Source organism: Saimiri boliviensis, chromosome 5 (assembly GCF_048565385.1).
Source record: "Saimiri boliviensis isolate mSaiBol1 chromosome 5, mSaiBol1.pri, whole genome shotgun sequence".
Classification (NCBI taxonomy): domain Eukaryota; kingdom Metazoa; phylum Chordata; class Mammalia; order Primates; family Cebidae; genus Saimiri; species Saimiri boliviensis.
Window position 1 is genome coordinate 33673427 of NC_133453.1, and position 21128 is coordinate 33694554.

At 41.4% G+C, this 21128-nt stretch overlaps 1 protein-coding gene across 1 annotated transcript; it reads right to left on the minus strand.

Moving 5' to 3' along the window:
- Window positions 1-4957: 4957 nt before the first annotated feature.
- LOC101035753 (large ribosomal subunit protein uL23-like) lies at window positions 4958-5417 on the minus strand. The gene has a single exon (XM_074398673.1). The coding sequence runs from the start codon at window positions 5300-5302 to the stop codon at window positions 4958-4960; it is 345 nt and encodes a 114-aa protein (XP_074254774.1). The 5' UTR covers window positions 5303-5417.
- Window positions 5418-21128: the final 15711 nt, after the last annotated feature.

Here is a 21128-nt window from a genome sequence, read left to right on the forward strand (position 1 = left end):
TGGGTCTGATGAGTAGCGGATTATAAGCATTGGAAGGACCTTCAATTAATTAGGACTCTGTGGTTTCCCAGTAACAGACAGCCCTCTGAAGTGACTGAATGCAAAAAGATGATGTGTTTCAAAGAATTAGGGTGCAGGCTGTGTGTGGTAGCTCACACCTATAATCCCAGCACTCTGGTAGGCCAAGGCAGGCAGATTGCCTGAGGTTGGGAGTTCAAGACCAGCCTGGCCAACATGGTGAAACCCCATCTCTACTAAAAATACAAAAATTAGCTGGATGTGTTTGTGTATGCCTGTAATCCCAGTTACTCGGGAGGCTGAGGCACAAGAATCGCTTGAACCCAGGAGGTGAAGTTTGCAGTGAGCCTAGATCATGCCACTGCACTCCAGCCTAGACAACAGAATAAGGCTGTCTCAAAAAAAAAAAGAGGTTGCCACAGAGGACCTATGGGCTGTAGGCCAGGCCAGCCACAGTAGAAGGTCATCCACATTCTCCTCCTCTCTGTTACCTCTGCACCTGCTTCACTGTTTTCTTCTCTACCTGCCAGGTCCCATGGAGGAAAAACACAGTCATGATAAAGCTCTGAATATTTCACTCTCTTCTGCTTGGGAGATTGAACTGGACTCCATTGTCCCACTTTTCGGTTCCAGTAGAAGGAATTTTTATTGGTCCCCTGTGTCAAATAAGCCCTGGACCAATCTATTTTAGCTAGTGTAGGGTAAATGCACCTGAGAACAGTGAGTTAATCATGGCCTTAGAATGACCCTGGATAGCAGGCGCATCTGAAAGTGTGCTCCAACCTAGGGATTAGAGACTGGCCAACCTGGAGATCGTTCCCTGTCTGTAAGAAACATCTGAGCCCCAGAACCATACTGGGAACACAGGCTTTATGGGGATTGTGGCCCTGAGTTTTGGGTTAAATGAAGGTTGCCAGTGGAGGTCATTTAGGGGAGGGTGTTAAGTGAAAATGCTACATAAACTGCATGCTGTTTGCAAACGGTTGCCCACTGGGCCATACGGATGTCTTGTCCAGCACCACTGGCTGTAGGTAAGGCAGATATCCTGTCCAGCTCAACCACTGCCACTGGATTCTCTCTGCTGTATGTAAGCCTCTAATAGAAACCTATGTCTTGTTTGCTGGTTCTGAGTCTCTTCTTTATCATCTTGAACCTGGCGCCTTCCTCACTGAGCTAAATAGAGGAGTTTGGCACAGCAGCCAGGAGCAAAGGTTTGGGGCAGATGCAGCATTGCACAAACACACCCCAGAAGCCTACTCTTATGGCCATATGAAAGAGAAAAGACAGTTCTCCAAGAAAGGCTATTGGCAGATAACACTGCGGGTGCCCACTATACTAGTGAAAGTAACATGCCCAGGGGAATGTCAGTTTATGAATTCTACCACCCTGAAAGTGATCTCTATCTTTGCCCTAGTCAAAACAGTTATTGATGAGGGCAGCATACTGATTAGATTCAGGGGACATTTCAAACTGGGAGGAATAGCTAATATGTTAGGTGACAGAAAAAAAACACTGAAAATATGGTAGGCTTTCCTAGTGCCCCAAAACAATAATATTATATACAATGAGATAAAGACTCTTTAATTAGGTTATCAATTGGCTTGGCAATAACAGCAGAGAAGAGCCCTGATTTGACAGTGATTAGTTTTTAAAAATCTAAGAATTTTAGTTTACCATGAACTGGTTGTGGCATGACTTGGCTTTAAATAAAAGATTTGCTATCTCAAGCTGCATTTACAAGTACAGTATCCAGACCGGATCAGAGTAGGAAGCAGGGAGTGTGGGAGAAGGTGGCTCCCTCTGTGCTCTGCGCTTATTAGACCAACGGTGTATTCAGCTCTAGGCTCCATATTAAAGGCCTCAGACATCTGAACTCAGGGGTAAAGGAATGCATATTTGTTTAGCACCTACTAATGACTAGATACTACAGAGAGATTTTAAAACACAACCCCCAGGTTAGATGAGTTGTCTAGAAATTCAATTTTATGAAAAATGAAACTGAAACTATTGTTTTTTTGAGAGGAGAGAAGACCTGTAGAAGGAACAGGATAGCTGTATTCAGATATATGAAAAGTTGTCATGTGGAGGAAAGAGTAAGACTGGTCCATGCTGTTCAAGAATGTAAAAGAAGCACACCAAATGTCTAATAGAGAGAAGCTAAGGCAGATTTATGCTGAATAAGAAAGAGTTTGCTAGCAATTAGAGATGTTCTGTGTGGTGAAACTGGTTTGTTACCAAGTGATGAGTCTATGCTGCCTCTGGAAGTGTCCAAGAAAAGACAGAAGGTTAACAACTATCATACTAGCTTGCTATATGCCATGGTCCGTAATACATCCTTTATATACACTATCTCAAATCCTCACAATAATCTGGCAAGGCAGAAAAAAATACTGGCAGTATTTTACAAATGAGGGACCTGAGGTCTAGAGGGGTTACATCACTTGCTTAAGAGCTCATTACTTGTGAGTGGCACAGCCTGAATTCAAACCCATGTCTGTCTAGTTTCAGAGTAGTGATATAGCCAAGTGAATTCCTGCCTTAGCAGGTGTATTAGTCTGTTCTCATGCTGGTAATAAAGACATACCTGAGACTGGGTAATTTATAAAGGAAAGATGATTAATTGACTCACAGTTCCACGTGGCTGGGAAGGCTTCACAATTGAGGTGGAAGGTGAGGAGGAGCAAAGTTACATCTTACATGGCTGCAGGAAAGAGCATGTGCAGGGGAACTGCCCTTTATAAAACCATCAGATCTCATGAAACTTATTCACTATCATGAGAACAGCACAGGAAAGACCTGCCCCCATGATTCAATTACCTCTCACACGGTCTCTCCCACCACACATAGGAATTATGGGAGCTACAATTCAAGATGAGATTTGGGTGGGGACCCACAGCCAAACCACATAAGAAGGAGGCTGGAGAAGACAAATATTAAGGATTAGTATACTAATTTTACTGGTTTACTGAGCCTCAATTTCTGCCCAGTAAAATCTCTGTGTGGGTATAGTGTACCTATAATTGTATATTTTTGGAAGAACAAACAAGATATTCTCCCTCTATGAGGTCAGAGTAAAGGAAAATAGATACATCAGTAAGGATCTGCTAAATTGCAGAAATAAACAATCCTTAACTCTCAATGGCTTAACTCAATACTTCCTGCAGGGGTTGGCAAGAGAGTCTTCCCATCATAGTCAGGGAGCCTGGCTGGTAGAGGCTTTATCTCACCAAGTACTTACCTGATCATAGCAGCTGCAGACAGAAAGCATCTCAAACTACGTATTGGCTCTTAACACTTCTGCCTGTAGTGATGCACAACCCTTCCACTCACATTTGTTTGGACAACACCTGGTCACACCTAACTTCAAAGAAACTGAAGAAGTACAATCAAATCATGAGGGCAGAAATGGAAAGCCATACAGATTTGAGGCAACTTTAGTGATTTCCACAATCAAATTTTGATAACAGTCAATGTTGAGTTGATATTTAAATTATAACTGTGATCATTAAGAATTTTTGAAGGAACTGTTGGCGGAAAGATAGTGTGGAATGCATGCCCTGAAAATGTGGGGAATAATAAATTAAGTCTCATGATACCAAATATTCTGAAGAGAAGTCAGGTTAGTGGTTTCCATTCTATGTCGTGAAATGTCCCAGACGCTTTTATAACAGGTAAGGGGTGAGGCTTCAGGCTCCTCTTCTTTTATCTCCTCAACTTTGTTCATCTGTTTTATTTGCTGTGTGGGGTGCATGTTAGTATGTGTGGGTGTCTTTGATGACTTTTGATTTCTCAGCACCCATTTCTCTCCTCTAGCAGCTCCCAAATTTCCATTTGAAGAATTACACCCTTCATATTGTATAAAGCTTCAGGATATCCTGACTACCAGCCACACAGGCTACTGGCTTCTATGAGAAGCCATCCAGGTACAGCCAAACATGTGACCCCAGCTTAATCAGACTCTCTCCCCTTAGATTTTTACCCTCAGACCAGCGACTACAATGGCAAAAGAAATGGTGAAAGTTCATTCATTCCCCCTTTGTAGCTCAGTATTAAATTATTTTCCAAGATGTGGCTCATGTTTGAGCCCCAATCTAAGGAATCAAGCATTTGCCTGATGCTCAATTATCTGAATCCACATAGTTCCTATTGACTATCTGGCAGGAATGTTATATCATTAGCTGTGTTTAAACTCATAAATATCAGCAATAAAGATTGAGGAGGTGGTGCCAGGGTGATACAAATTGTTCGTGGAAAATGGTGTCACTGCTGTGCAGAAAGGGCACAACCCTAAAAAGTACCTTATTCAAAGTCAGTGTGTGAGACAATGTTCTTTCTTTATCACAGAGTGAATTACCTGTATATTGAAATTCTCATGCTTACATCCTCCCTTTAAACATGTGCAAGCATTAGTATCTTCCAAGTGAATTTCCTTATGCTTTAGTTAGCTCATTAATTTCTCTTGCGTACAACCAAATAACCCTAAGTGTAGAAAGTTTTATCAAGGTATGTTTTTGTTTTCTTGTTTGTTTTTTTGCAAAGAGTTCCATGCTAAAATATTAAAGTTTGGGCCAAATGATTTTAGATGTTGCTCCTAGTCTTATGCTTTTAAGCTTAAAAAACAACAGAAGAAAATGCTTTTTGCATATCTGGCAGCTGACTCAATGCAAATGCTAACACCAGCAGGAACCACAAAGAAACCTAGGTCAGTAATATGATCATGCAAAAGATGTCTCAATATCTTTCTCACCAATCATCTTGCAGTGGCTTGTGAAGTTTAACTCTTTCTTAATATCTAAACATTTAAGTGCTGCAGGCTTGCTGCACGTTCTGGAGCTGTGTGATATGGGTTTCCCTGGTAAACCTCACTGTGTACTTTTCTTTCTTTTTTTTTATGGTGAAAAGATATACATATGTTTAGAATTAGCCAGCTGGACTCCGTTTAGATGATCCCAATTTTGTTGGCAACATCCAAAGCATCGTAATCAGGAGCCAGTCGAACATATGCCTTCTTCTGTCCATCAGGCCGAATCAGGGTGCTGACCTTGGCCACATCAGTGTCATAGAGCTTCTTCACAGCCTGTTTGATCTGGTGCTTGTTGGCTTTAACATCCACAATGAACACAAGTGTGTTGTCTTCTATCTTCTTCATGGCAGACTCAGTGGTCAGCGGAAACTTGATGATAGCATAGTGATCTAGTTTGTTTCTCCTGGGGGCGCTCTTACGAGGATATTTGGGCTGCCTCCAGAGTCGCAGTGTCTTGGGCTGCTGGAAGGTGGGTGACATGCGGATCTTCTTTTTTTTTGTGGCTGTGGACACCTTTCAACACTGCCTTATTGGCCTTTAAAGCCTTCGCTTTGGCTTTGGCTTTAGGCGGGGCAGGAGCTTCCTTCTTCGCTTTCGGCGCCATCTTGTGAAAAGGGTCCCACTGTGTACTTTTCTCTGTGATGAAGAATAGAAGCATTATGTCCTGTACTTACTGACTTTGAATGAGGTGGTTTTTACTGTTGTGCCCTTTCTGCACAACAATGACACCATTTTCGATCAACAATTTGTTATCATCCTGGTACCACCTCTACAGTCTTTCTAGCTGATATTCTTGAGTTTAAATATGGCTAATGATATAACATTCCTGCCAGATGGTCAATAGGAAATACCTGGATTTAAATATTTGGTCATCAGGCAAACACTTGATTCCTTAGATTGGGACTCAAACAAAAAGCTATCTTTGGAAAACAATTTAATACAGGAATCATAAACATCATAATGAGCTGAGAATAGACCATGCATTCTTCTCACTAGAATGGGTAGTTTGTATCTCATTAGGACTGTTGCATATCTTAGAGTTCTAGCTGTGTGTTCTGTTTGGGATTCCTGTTATTATGTAGGTTGCAGAGAGTTAACATGCATTTTCTCTGTGGTCTATCCAATATCTGCTTATTTTGTTTACATCACCGTAATGTTTACAGGTAATCTTGAAGATTTCATTGCCTCTAGGGAAGGTACTGCATCTCACCTCTTGCACATTACTCTTCTGTGGGAATCTGAACATTCTGTGTCTTGCACTGCCCAGAGGGGTCTACATTCCACTCCTGCCTTCTGCTGAGTCCCCATGCTGAAAGCCCACCTGCTTCAGTAATTCTCCAGTATCCCCCTTCCTGTCCCCCTCCCTTGATTATTGATGAGCTTTCTTGAGCTGCCATCACCCCATTAAATAACGTAGTTCTGCACTTAGCGAATGGTTTCCCACCCTCTGCAAAATAGGCACTTCTCCCTGCTTACCCAGAAAGCAGTCTGGTCTCTGCTAGGAAGGCCTGGCCTCTTGGCAGAGGGCCATTGAAAGAACATCAACCCAGCAGTGAAAACCAGTGTTTTTGTGTGTAAATGTTTTGTTTGTCTGCTTTGTTTTCTAGCTTTAAAAACATCATTTGGCCATTAAAAAAGCAGGCATATTTTGAGTGCTATCAGCAAGGCATAGAAACACTACTTCTGTGCATTCTCAACATGGATCACTCTTAGAATTAGGTAAGAGAGTTGAAAAAAGAGAGTTTTGCAGAAGAAAGGGTTTTCAGAGAATATAGAACAAAGTTCCAGTGGAAGAGGGTAGAGGAAATCAGAAAGCAACTAGTTTTCTAAATTAAAGGGAAACCACATACAGACTCTGGATGAGTTCAAAGGCATTTAAAGGCTGGGCTTTTGTTCTTTAAGTATCATTTTCATTTGCACGGATTTCCCAAGCAATCCACCTGGCTGATTTCACTCTTCTGTTATCCATATGGAGATCTCTGGCTAAGACCAAGGAGCTATAAACAAACAAACAAACAAAAAAATACAAATAAGAACGGTGTAAACAGAAATCAGGCTTCCAAGCCAGGAATGTGTCTAGTAAAAGATGTGACAATACTAAGGGGTCGTTGTAGCGCTTCTTGGTCTGATCTTATTGGGCTCTTTCATTTCTGTAAATGTGCCTATGTAAACCAGCACCCCAGCCAACAGCCTCTTGCAGGGAAACAACACCTGCCTAGCCTCCCTCTTATTCCTGCATTGCTTAGTCTGTCCCGAGATGTCACTGTCAGGTATTGGGAATTACAGAGTTCATCTGCCCTGCCTGTGAATGGACTCCATGTGAATGCATCTCTTACGTGTGTTTCACATGCATGCTCTGGTCAACAGCCAGTGTTCTTTTTTTCTCCCTGCTCCTCCCATCACCATCATCCACACATGGCCATTCCCTCACTACCTGGTATCTGGGGCCAGCCTTACCTCTCAGGGGAGAGACTGATTTGCTTTGCTCTTCACCCTGAACAAGGAGACGTTTCATTTAAAAAGGGAAGATGCTTTAGCTCCCTGTGAATTAGAATGATGAAATATTTCTTGTAAACCTGGGAATTAAAATGCAGACAATACGAGTCCTTCAGTTTCTTTTATTGGTCTTCAGAGGTGAACCTGGGAGCAGTTGTAAATATGCATCAGGGTAGCTCCTGGTCTGATGGTATTGAAACTCCACTCACAGCAATGCTGTGTCGTTGCCTGATTCGTCTCAAAGAGCTCCCTCTCACTTCTCCCCACCCTCTACCTCACTTCCAGCTCCCTACCCTGGTTACAGTGACTTTGAAACTAGTAAGAAGCATTTTGAGGTGACACTTGAGTAGCCGTGTGGTCTGGAATGCGTTATAATGTTATGTCTCAATTACAATATTCTTTGGTTGATACAGAAGGCAGGCACAGCCAGGATCCAGCCTTAGGGCGCACTGCCACCTCCTGGAAAACCCTCTGTGTGCGGCGCCTGCTATCATCCTTCCTCCAATGCCACCAACCAGAAAAAAAGCACTTGCTCATGACCTTCTATCTTTAGAACCCAAGATCTGGGCACACCTAGCCATCTTCTGCCCCTTCAAAGTGTAATGCAGCAATTCCTGAAGGGAACGAAAAGGTATTGCATTGTCTTTTTTTTTTTTTTTTTTGATTTGGAATCTCGCTCTGTAGCCCAGACTGGAGTGCAGTGGCATGATCTCGGCTTATTGCATGTCAGGTGAGATGTTGTCTCACTCTATCGCGAGGCTGCCATCTCAGCTCACTGCAACCTCTGCCTCCCTGGTTCAAGCAATTCTACTGCCTGAGCCTCCTGAGTAGCTGGGATTACAGGCACACACCACTATACCTGGTTAATTTTTTAAATATTTTTGGTAGAGATGGGGTTTCACCATGTTGGCCAGGCTGTTCTCCAATTCCTGACCTCAGGTGATCTGCCCACCTCAGCCTCCCAAAGTGCTGGGAGTACAGGCATGAGCCACCGTGCCTGGTTGCATTGTCATCTTAATTAAAAACAAGTAACTAGGTTGGGGAGGCCACTGGTGCAGAGATCTGTGATCATTACTCTCACCTTCTGCTCCTGAGGCTGGTAACAGATGCTGCTTACTGTAAATGAGTGCCTGGCACCAGTAGGATCCTGCCCTCGGGATCTCTGGAAGAAATGCCAACATTATTTACACCATTATGCCTATTGTTCGATTATTGGAACACTAAGCATATGGAAGTTATTTATATTGCACTGCTCAAGGTCATCACCAAGGTCTGATTGCAAAAATTTAAAAAAAAACAAAACTGCAATCCGAGGCATAATTGGGCTAAGGACTTGGCCAAGGACTTGGGGCAGAGGTCACATGTATGGTCAGAGTGGAGGAATCCTTGAGTTCTTCGGCCCTATTGCTATGTGGTGATTGAGATCCCAACTTACCAGCATGTTGTGATCACTAATGAGATTTTCAGAAAATACGAAAGACGTAGAAAAGCACCTATAGGTTTCCATTTAGACTCTCCGCCTCCCGAAGTGTTGGGATTACAGATGTGAGCCACCACGCCCGCCCCCCTCCCATTTTTCATTTTGTTTCCCAGTGCATTTCCTCCAAATGCATTGTGTAGATTATGTTTTTTGTCTCCATCTCCAATTCAGGTCCCATAAAAAAAAAAAAAATGAAGCAAATGAAGACCAGCGCACACAACTGTATCTTCGAGGCATACCCTACCCTGCTGACTAGAGGAGGTTAGCTGTGAGGTTTTGGCTAGAAAAGCAAAAATACATTTGGGGAGATATCAGGCTCATCATCATGAAAAAGAATGGGATAATAGATTTCTCTATCAACAGCTTTCCTTTAAAATAACAAAAATATGATTATCAGGCAAATAAGAACATAGTCTCACTAACTGAATTGATTGATTTCAATTAATTACCTGAATTGCTTAAGTTCAACTAGTATCCCTCTGAGTCAGTAGTGCTTACCTTTTGAAAAGAGGGGTTACAGACTCTTGAAAAATACTTGAGTCTGTATGCTTCTTCCAGAAAAATGTATACACATTTTTTTTCTATTATCTAATAATGTCTGTGAAACCTCATCACTATTGCCAAAGTAATCTTAACAGCACTTAATTAAAAATGACTTTGTAGCTAGCTTTCTTTGCAAGCCTGGGTTAAAGTTTTGGGCATCCTGGTTAATTGCGGGGAAAGGAGGGGCCACAGGAATATTTGCAATAAACCGATCCCTGGGTTGGGCACAAACAAGAAATGGCCAAGGATATTTCCACTTCTCTTCTGTTCCCTGGCCTTATACTGAAAGTAGATTTAAATGTTCATCCTTTGAAAATCCTGGACCTTCAGAGGCACACATCCGAAAAGCTCAGACAACACTTTGCTTCAGCCCAGGCCCCAGGAAAACAAAGCTGAGTCAGGGTTCTGCTGCAACCGTTTGGACATGCTCTTTGTCTTTACCCCTAGAGAGAAACCCTAATGAAAGTGATTTGGGAACTTAGCCTTCTTTGTGGCAGGAGCACCAGACACCACATTTTCTGATAGTATCATGGTTGTAGCCCCACAGCACTCCCAGGGGAATCTAGATTTAAAAAAATAAAAATATGAGATGGCACAAAGTGAGATGAATTGCAGTAACTGCATTAAAATAGTGGTAAAATACTGACATTCAGCATTGATTCCAGGGTTAAAGATCCTTTACCTTTGGATCCAGATTTTTAACCAAAGGCTCTTGTCTTCAGCTCCTTGTTTCCATCTTAATCAGCAGCTCCTGGAAGGAAGGCTTTTGTCTTCCCTTTCTAATCTGTTGGCAAAGGCCATGAAGTCACATGGATGTTTTCTGATTTGAGTTTCCAAAAAAGTGGTCACTAATCAGCTTCTCTTCTTGTCTGTCTGGGCCACTTCAACAGGGCATTGGGAATTGTTTTTTTTTCCTATCTGAAAATGATGGAAATGACAGTTTCATATGTATATGGTACCTTTTTTCTTTTGAAGTTTCGCTGAAGCATGTGTAGATTAAGAGAATGAGCATAAACTCCTGGCACACAGTGATAGTAATAACAAGTAAGTACAAATTGGTTCTTGTCCAAGCATTTTGCTTTGCACTTCATATGCATTGTCTCACTTGCTCTCCCCCCAAACCCTGTTACATTATGATCCTTTCTTTCAAAGTTAGGAAATTGAAAGAAGATTCAGTTAGCTATTGATGCAATAATGCTGTGTAACAAGCAACTGCAAATTCGCAGTGGCGTACAACTAATTATAAGTGTTTATTTAGGTCACACATCTGTGAATTTATAGGAAGTTGGCCACACTAAGCTGGAGTCAGAGCTGGGGTGGCTCCATTACATTGTTCTTTTATTGTTCTTGGACCAGTGGGCTAGATGGGGCACGTTCTTCCCATGGTGACAGTAGAGATGAAAGCAGCAAAGTAGAACACATGAGACCCACTTAAGTCTTAGGCTCAGAACTAGCACAGGGACACTTCCACCCATACAAAATGAGTCAAACAAGCCACATGGGTGAGCCCAAAGTCAAGGAATGGGGAAATACACCCTGCTTAAGATGCAGCAGTGCCAAAAGTGGATGTAAGGAAGGGAAAAGAACTAGAACCCAGAATAGCTAAAGGGCAGGGTTGGAATTGAAGCAATGCTGCTTGTCTTCAAGATCCAAGTTCTTAACTGCTATGTTATGTCACAGGGATTTAACAAAGGGCCACTATTGTTATCTGAAAAATTCAGCTGGAATAATATAGTCAAAGGAGAGTAGCAGAAGAAAGCTGTAAGAAGACATGATGGAAGAATAAGAATTGGAACACAAGAAGGAGGATGTAATTGTGAATTAGCTCACAATTGCCCAATGTTTGCTATTTACAGAATGTTTGCTTACATTTTATTTCACTATTTCAGAGTAAATATACCATTTCATCTTCCCAGAGTCTCTATTAGCATGTGTCAAATGTTTTGAGACTCAAAGTCAATTTTAAGTAGTGATTTGGGAGATGTGTCCCATTGTAATATTGTGTCTGACTTTAGACACTCCTCTCTTGGAAAGGGCACAGGGGCTAGCTCATCAGGGTCTGACCTCAAGAGGGACAGCTATTGTGCAAAGCCAACCTTCAAGAACCAGAGGAAGACAAACTAAGGAGAGGGGAAATGTCTTAAAATGATCTTTGAGGATTAATGAGATTGAAATAAAACGAGATAAGGCAATAAACAAATAATAACTGAACATATAAGAAACCTTTGCCTACCAGGGGACAGATAATCTACCTTCTGTAACTTTGATCCTTAACCTGGAGCAAGATTGCTGGTGTCAGCCCCATATAATCTCGTGGGATAATAACCGGGCATCCAAATGCCACCCTCCCCCAAGAAGCCAGTGAAAACTTAGAAAAGAAGTCATTGCAAAAGAGGGGGCTGACTCCCCAACTATCCAGTAACTGCCACTGGATTTATGAACTTCCCCCTTCTCTTTTGGAAGTGACTTATTAGGGTAATCTCAGACAATGATCCTTCCCTCCATCTCATTTTTCTCCTAACCTGAAATGCTATTTAAGGAGATCTTGACAACCTGCTCTTTTCTCCTTACTGGACAGGTGAATGACTCTTGACTGTGCTAAAAAATAAAAACAAACAAACAAACAAACAAAACCTGCCTTACACAGGCAAAAGAAGAGAGAGCTCATGGAAGACAGAAGTGACTATGGAAAGCCAAGGAAAAAGGCAATGACAGGGAGAGGGACAATAGAATGTTTTTACAAGAGGAAGGAGATAAGTCCTCTTTTCCTGGTGACATCATTGAGGCTTGGGTCCAAGTGTTAAGTTCAGAGGCCCAGCAGGCAGCCAGGATGTAGGGGACTGCTGTGATGTTTTGGAAAGAGTCATTCATCCATTCCTATTCCACTCTCCTGCCTCAGACTTCCATACCAAGTGTCTTTCTTGAGGAGCGAAGTCCTCTTCCGTGATGCCACTGTGAGACATCTTTACTGATCCCAGAATAACAGACTGCTGTGAAAGTGAAGCTAAAATAGGGAATACTGGAAATATTTGGTCACTGACAATCACATCAGAGTTCCCTTCCTGTATTTGAGAATTTCCCATGAGAGCTGGGGCCGTGGTAATAAGAATAGTCTTAACTTCTAATATTTACTGAGCACTTACATTGTGGTTAGACTAGGTAGTCTAGGGTGGACAAATCACTCTGTCATGGAAAATCAACATCATTCAAAGCACTTTACAAACATTAACCTACTTAATCTCCCCAACAGCGGTGTAAGGCAAGTCTGCTTACTATCTGCATTTTATCAATGAGGCAGTTGAGACACAAACATGTTCTGTGACTTGCCCCAGGTACACAGCCATGAAGTCACTGGGGGAGCTTTACCTGGGCAATATGGCTTCAGAGTTTTGCTGTTAACACTTCCCTATGGTGTCTCTCACTTACGTGAATCCTGGGAATGGTTCATGAAAATAGATTCCTGAAGATTTTGTGTAAGGACACAGAGACATGGTTGCTACAATTAAGTAGACACTGTGAGTAGAATGGACTTTGGCTTGGTCTGGGGGATCATGAACCTAATATTGGATATATGCTCAGCACACAGTTGAGAAATAAATGGTTTTATTTTCTTTTTGAGAATATGACACTCAGAATCTGCTAGGGTGAACTCTGAGACTTGTAGAAAGGTCCTGTGCTTTTTCTGAGATAGGGAACAGCTGTTGCTTTTTATCTGACCAGTGTCTACTCACTCTTCTTCCAACATAAGCAGCCTGATTTTACTTCCTGTCTCAATCTATGTGGTTTGGGAAGCTGGTCTTTGAGTGGACATGTAACCTGGGCTGGGACAATAGTATATTCCAACTCTTGACTCAAGGAGACCTATTCAGTACCTCTTTGGGAATTTTACTGGAACCATTACAAAAGAGAAACACTTTTTTCCAGGGTTGTGGAGGGGCTAGGATCCAGGACTAGAGCTGCAGGGTTGGGTGGGAGAACAACAAGGCCAGGGCTTGCATTTATGCCCCCACATGGAAAGCACCTGCTTCAATAAGACCATCAGAAAAAAGTCTGATGCAAAAATAAAATATGGAAACTCATTAGACTCTAATAACATCTTTGGAATCCCTGGATTCTTGCATTCTTGAACTCCCTTCAGACCTTTTATTTAGATGAACCAATAATTTGGGGACCGGAGCTAACATCAGATGCTTGCCTTTCTGAGAAGTTAGGAGCCAGAGACAACCAGGTATTTCTTTCTTTCTTTTTTTTTTTTTTTTGAGACGGAGTTTCGCTCTTGTTACCCAGGCTGGAGTGCAATGGCGCGATCTCGGCTCACCGCAACCTCCGCCTCCTGGGTTCAGGCAATTCTCCTGTCTCAGCCTCCTGAGTAGCTGGGATTACAGGCACGCACCACCATGCCCAGCTATTTTTTTTTTTTTTTTGAAATGGAGTTTCACTCTTGTTACCCAGGCTGGAGTGCAATGGCGCGATCTCGGCTCACCGCAACCTCCGCCTCCTGGGTTCAGGCAATTCTCCTGCCTCAGCCTCCTGAGTAGCTGGGATTACAGGCACGCACCACCATGCCCAGCTAATTTTTTGTATTTTTAGTAGAGACGGGGTTTCACCATGTTGACCAGGATGGTCTCGATCTCTCGACCTCGTGATCCACCCGCCTCGGCCTCCCAAAGTGCTGGGATTACAGGCTTGAGCCACCGCGCCCGGCCAACCAGGTATTTCTTGACTGTGATTTAATTCCAGCCTCTTCTTCCCCACTCTGAGGGAGGGTGTGTTTAGGTTTAGCCCCTTCTCCATTGCTTCTGCTGCAAACCCCCGATTCTCAACTCTCCTCCCCACCTACCCCATCCTGCCTCACAAAAGATGTTGAGATTATTTTTAATTACAAATGCATAATTAACTGGTAGATCCATGGCTATTATCAGGATCTCAAATTAAAGATTGCATCTTGCACAGAGTGCAGATCATTTGCCATCAGACTACTTCCAAGTTCTTCTCACGTTTCTAAGACAACTAGTGAGCCCTTCCCTAGTTTGCTCCCACGCCCACCCCACTCAGGCTGAGTTAATGGCTCTTCTCAGGTAGTTGCTCGCGCATGGTCTTCATCTTCGTACCTATTTTGTGAGGTGTTTGTTTACGTTTCTATATTTTGGACTAGGTGCTAAGATCCTTAAGGGCAGAGACTTTTGTCTTTTTTGTATTTTACTTCCTTTTACTCAAAAACTAAATCAAGATACCTCTGCTTACCTAGTGGCAGCTTTTCCTAATTACGAGTGGAATGCTCTAGTGCATTCCCCAGAGAAACGGCGTCAACATCGCCTGGGAATTTGTTAAATATGCAGATTCTCCACATTCCCTCCTTCCACCCGACTACTGAATCAGAAACTCTGATGGGGAGATGGGGCCCAGCAGTCCAGGTTTTAACAAGCCTTCCAGATGATTCTGATGCCCACTAACATTGGAGAATCCCCGCTCTAGCTTCTTGCCACTTGATGTGTGGTAGTCTGAGGACCAGCAATATCAGCATCAACTGGGAGCTTGTTAAACATACAGACTCTCATACTCTACCACTGATCTGTCGATGTGGACAAAAATCTGTGTTTTAACAAGCTTTCCAGGTGATGTCTGTACTCTAAAGCTGTGCTACCTAAATTTTCAAGAGCATCAAATGACCTAGGGATTTTGTTAAATGCAAGCACTGATGTAAAAAAATTTGAATTTCTAACAAGCTCTCATCTAAAACTAATGCTGTTGATCATGTATCACAATTTGAGTAGTAAGTGCTTCAGGACTGCACGGAAATTGGGAGGGGGGGGGAAAGCATCTTTAGACCCATTACCCAGCCTTCTCAAATCAGGTAGAGCAGTTCTGTTTTATCTGACTTATATTTTAACCTTCAAGGTAAATTTTTATTTGAAATAAGAATTCTCCTGCAAAACAAATCTTTGAGGCAACAGCCTTTGAGAAAATAGTCAACCTTTAAAGTGATAGACTTGCAAACCTTATTATAAAGTAAATGTCATAGGGTGAATTAGCGTATGTGTAAGAAAAAAACTGATGGAGATTATAGTTTTTAATTTTCTTAAAACTTTTTCGAGTTTCCATACTGAATGAAGTTTGAAATATGAGATTGAAATGAAGGTTACATGTGACTCAACACCTGATTGTAAGATAGAAAACTCACCCTGAATTTCAACTGACACCTCAGCGTGACAATTCTGCATTTCCTACTTCCTATCTGAAACCACATGGCTCCTCATTTTTTCATTCTGCTTCCCTTCTGGCTCCCGTAGATCTATAAGTCAATGTTCAGCATTATTATGCTTTCTCAGGCAGGGATGAAACAAAGATGATTGAAGACAAGTTCTCATGATCTTATAATACTTGAATCCTTCTGAATAGCCTCTCTGATTTCGGTCCCTTTGTGGGGAAAGAATGGAAATTTCTGTGGCCATCAATTCAACTTAGTTGTTACTTAATTCATGTGTGTATGAAATCACCTTTACAAAAATCATAACAGTGAGAAAATTATGACAGTGAAAAGGATTTCATCTAACCAACTTTATCTTGCCTTTAACCTCCGAAATGCCGTTGGTCATTTCTGGGCATAGACCAAGCTAACTTGGGAAAAGTTTAGTTTATAGTTTAAATGATAATATCTCTTCCCCAAACTAAACCACCTTTGTAAAACTAATGGAAGGCCACCATATTAGGAGGATAATATGGGCCTGATTTATGCTAAGATGTAGGTCTGATTAGATTACCAGACATTATTTTGAAGGTTCCAAGATTTGCAACTTCCGCAATTACTCCTGTAAGTAACAATTCTATTGTAAAACTTAAGATTGGCCCTTTGAGCTGTCTTTGCAGGCTTTTGCATTTCTGATGATGCCTCTGGAATAGGACTGACTTTCCCCTTCACCTTCTCAGGATCCTGTATCTAGCGAACTGGGTTTTCATGGGTTCAAATTCACAGTGTGAAGACACATTACTCTTTGTCTCCTTTGTGTCTCTATGGTTGCTTTTGCACCATCTATGTAAATGAAAAGGACACTGTTCATCTTTGGTTGGAAGCATCATTTTAGAGCTGACTTTCACAAATGCATTTTTTTTTTAATTCTCAGCAAATGCATAATAAAAGCTCTGTAAGAAAGGAACATGTTGGCAGGATAAGACTTAATACACTCACCATTAAAGCTCTTTGGAGCTTTATTTTTTAATTATTTTAAATGAATAAATCCTGAGACAGAAATAAAAGTTCTTTTTCAGAGTAGCTGAGAAAAGACTATGCAGTCTTGATTATAGTAGAGTGTGAAACTATAATAAGTGGCTATTATTTTCTTATAAAGTCTTATAACACCAAATACTTTAAAATTTACAAGTCTATAAAGACTAATATTTTTTTTACTGTGACTTCAATAAAAATGCATGTTATCCTGAAATAAAAGCCTTATCTGGAATAAGACTCTTCATGTTCTAGAATGATAAAATATTCAAAATAGAAATATTTCTGTTCATACAACATTTGTAATCTCCAGACATATTCTGAATATTGAATAATAGTAATACTTGTATTAAAGGTTATTTTAGGAAATTAAAAAGTTATGATGTTTTGGTAATAATTCCAAAACTTTGACAATTACATTGGGTTCCCTAGAGACAGGTCCAGATGTGAGGATTCATGTGTAAGTGATTTATTAAGGAGGTCCTCCCAAGAGAAACTAGTAAGAGAAAGAGGAAGCAAGACAAAGAAAAGGAGGAAGCCAAGCAAGGATGCAACCTCAAGGCAAGTTCTTTGGAGAGTAACTTTAACTTTATTCTGCAGTGTCTTTGGAACAAATTACACTTCCCTCTGCAAGAGAACTGGGCTTTCATACCCTTGGACTCGTCAGTTACCCTCTAGGCAGAGACTGGGGGTTTCTGGTCCTTTTTAAATCAAATCAAATTCAGTCTAAAGCTGCCTTCTTACATATTTTAAGTTCATCCTAATGCTTTCTCTGTACATAGTGGACAATAGTCTAAGTGGAGGTGTAAACAGACTGTAACCTACTCTTGTGCCAATCACGGAGTTTTGACCAATCAAAGGGGGCCAACTGTTTAACCTGTGTTCAAATAAGGCAAATGCGAAGCTGTAACCAATCTGACTGTTACTGTACCTCACTTCCATTTTCTATATGTCACTTTCCGTTTTCTGTCTGTAAATCTTCTTCCACCATGTGGCTATGCCAGAGTCTCTCTGAGCCTACTCTAGCTTGGGAGTCTGCCTGATTCGTGAATCATTCCTTGCTCACTTAAAATCTGTTAAATTTAATTTGGCTAAGGATTTCCTTTTAACAGGTGTCACAGTCACACACTTCCAACTCTCTGTGGCTGCAGGCAAAGTATATGCAGTAGCCCAAGAGTGGACACTGGAAAAAGCCACATAAGTATGAGCCACTGAAGGCAAAAATACATCAAAGATGGAGAGGGATGCAGAAGTTACCTGAAGGAGTTTTGGCAAAGCACTGGCAGTATCCATTAGAGAGTGCTTCTGACATCCTAAAACTGGAAAATTCCCATTTCAAAAAAACTAATCAATCATTAAGAACAGTGTTACCAGCCGGGTGCAGTGGCTCACACCTGTAATCCCAGCACTTTGGGAGGCCAAGGTAGGAGGATTGCTTGAGGCCAGGAGTTCAAGACCAGCCTGGGCAGCATAGCTGTCTCTATGAAAAAATAAAAAATTAGCCAGGTGTGGTGGTACGCACCTATAGTTGCAGCTACTCAGGAGGCTGAGGAGAGAGGATCAGTTGAGCCCAACAGTTTGAAGCTGCAGCGGACTATGGCTGTGCTGCTTCACTCTGACCTGGGGCAACAGAGTGAGACCCTGTCTCTGAAAACAAACAAACAAACAAACAAACAAACAAACAGTGTGCCCATGAATGGGCATATTTCTTAACTTCTCTTTGTCTCAGTTTCTTCATCAAATAAATAAAAATATCTAACTCAAGATTCTTATGAGCATTGTCAGAGGTGTGTGAACCAGAGCAACTCCATCTTTAATAGGGTCTGGGTAAAATAAGGCTGAGACCTAGTGGGCTGCATCCCCAGACGGTTAAGGCATTCTAAGTCACAGGATGAGATAGGGGGTTGGCACAAGATACAGGTCATAAAGACCTTGCTGATAAAACAGGTCGCAGTAAAGAATCTGGCCAAAACCCACCAAAACCAAGATGGTGACGAAAGTGATTTCTGGTCCTCACTGCTACACTCTCACCAGCACCATGACAGTTTACAAATGCCATGGCAACATCAGGAAGTTACCCTATATGCTCTAAAAAGGGGAGGCATAAATAATCCACCCCTTGTTTAGCATATAATCAAGAAATAACCATAAAAATGGGCAACCAGCCGTCTTTGGGGCTGCTCTGTCTGTGGAGCAGCCGTTCTTTCATTCCTCCACTTTCCTAGTAAACTTGCTTTCACTATACTCTATGGACTTGCCCTAAATTCTTTCTTGTGCAAGATCCAGAAACCCTCTCTTGGGTTCCGGATTGGGACCCCTTTCCTGTAACATCTTCACACAAGAATACACATAAAATATTTCAATCACTGCACATCATTAAATAAATTAATAATTATTAATTTTAGGTTTTTGTTTTTTTTTTTAAAAAAACTCCTTTGTATTTAGTACTGCAATTTTATAGCCTTGGGCTTTTCTTAGTGCCATAATACATTGATACCAGATTCGAACTGTATACATAAGATATGAATAATACTGGGGTGATATAAAGAATGTATTTTTAATAACATATCAGGAGACTGATAAACTGCATAAGGAAGAGAAATAGGAGTTTGGTCATACATAGTGAAAACAAAAATGTAACTCAATTTCACAGTGCTGTAAAAAAAACCCTAAAGCTCGAAGCTCCATCTGTACTTATTATTTCGCATCATTTTAAACTCTGAATTCACCTATAAGTCAAGAAGATCTAGCTCCTTTGTAGGAATAGTTATGAAAAAAGCACTGATAGAGTTTGGTAAGAAATAGCAAAAGAAAAGGCAGAATAGTCAAACTTGCTAAAAATAAAAGAGAAGGCATTAAAATACTTAGATTAGCACCAAGATAGTCTTAAATTGAACCATGTAAAATCACCAATACTTGAACTTCGTTGACCCAAGAAAGCAGCAATTTCATAGGATTCAACCTGACACATAAAACCTACTGGAAGACAGACGTTTATGAGCCTCTTTTTCTCCTGCATGTCTGGCCAAGGATGCAAGGCCCTGACCACTTTTACCCAGGCCATTTCTCAGTTTTATTTACAGTAAGCAAGCAACTGTGAGTTATGAGGACATGTCTTCTTCTGGGATAAAGATCAGGTCCACTTACTGCTTGCTGTAGAAGCTGTGAATTTCAAAGTTGAGTGTTTCTCTCCAGGTGCATAACTTGCTGCATGTGCACATGGCATCTGAGCTCTTTGCATCATCCTCTTGGAGCTTGGGAGAAGGTGGTGCCCCTGTAAATATGCTGATGCTCATGCTGCTTCATGTGCTGTGGGAATAGTGTTCTTTGACTCTGACTGGGGGTTTCCTGCCTTCTACTAACATACACGAAGCACTAAAAAGCTTTAAACTAGGATAAAATCAAATCTGAGACCTAACCAAGCTACAAACAGGATACTCTCAAGATTGCTTTAGTAGCATCAGCTGTGAAGTTCTCCCAAACAAATATCATTTTCCATGACAAACCTGAAAACATTCCTAAGGAAGATCAGTGTGATCATTCACCATCTTTCTATCCCTGTTATTAGGATCCTTTCACAGGAAGGAAAAAAATTCCAGAAGCAGTAAAAAATGTGTTGTGTTTCCCAGTACCCTATTTCCCCCAGAGACACGTGAAGCCCCTCAAGGAAGCTATGATCATATCCTGGAATCTGGAAAAATCCATGTGGGAGGTTTCAGGCAAGCTGATTGATTGAGTTTCTATCTGTTCACTTCTGTCTTTATTTGCCCATAAGCTTCATCTCTAGACATGAATTAAATTTTGTAGATCAGAGCTCCCGTAGTACTCAGAGGTCTGAATTATTTTAAAAATAACCTTGGAGTCGAAAACACAGGCTGGAGACTAGAACACAGATAACTGATGTCTCTAAGCACAGCTCCCCTGCTTTCTTCTTGAATATAGCATTTGGTGGTCACACTAGTTTTCTTCCCTTCTAGGCTGAGCCTTGATGAAACCAAACCATTTCCTCCTGACAATGCCACAATTGTGGAGTTGGCATTTTTATGTAAATAGCTGTTCTCTGATTCATTAAACCCTATTGCCCCTGACATTTTCCTTTCTGACCCTTATCAGCCGCACACTAGCAAAACATGAAGAAATAAAGAGGACAAAGGAAGGCAATAAAAGGGTTACAAGCAAGAAGTGTATTGTGACTGTGACCAACAAGGAAATTTGGCAATGGGTGACTGAACACCCAAGGATGCCCTGTCAGCCGGTCACAACTACATTTATTCGAAGCCTGACAACGGCTTAGCACCATTTCCAGGTGTCACGTAGAGATACATAGGAAATGACAGTCATGGCTACTACTTTAACAGCACTTACAATTTAGTAGATGAGATAGTACAATTAAATGCCCAGATATCTGTACACGTACAATGTGGGCCTTCCTCTCCTCTCCACTGACTTTTCATTTCTTTCATAGTATGTGTCACAAACGGCAATATTTAGTTTATTTATTTGTGTTCTTGCTTATTGCACTCTCCTAGAGCTGGGATTCACCTGGGATGAAACAGCATGTCCAC

Excerpts from the sequence above, each read along its gene's own strand:
- LOC101035753 (XM_074398673.1), bottom strand. The coding sequence starts at position 5,302 with ATGTCACCCACCTTCCAGCAGCCCAAGACACTGCGACTCTGGAGGCAG.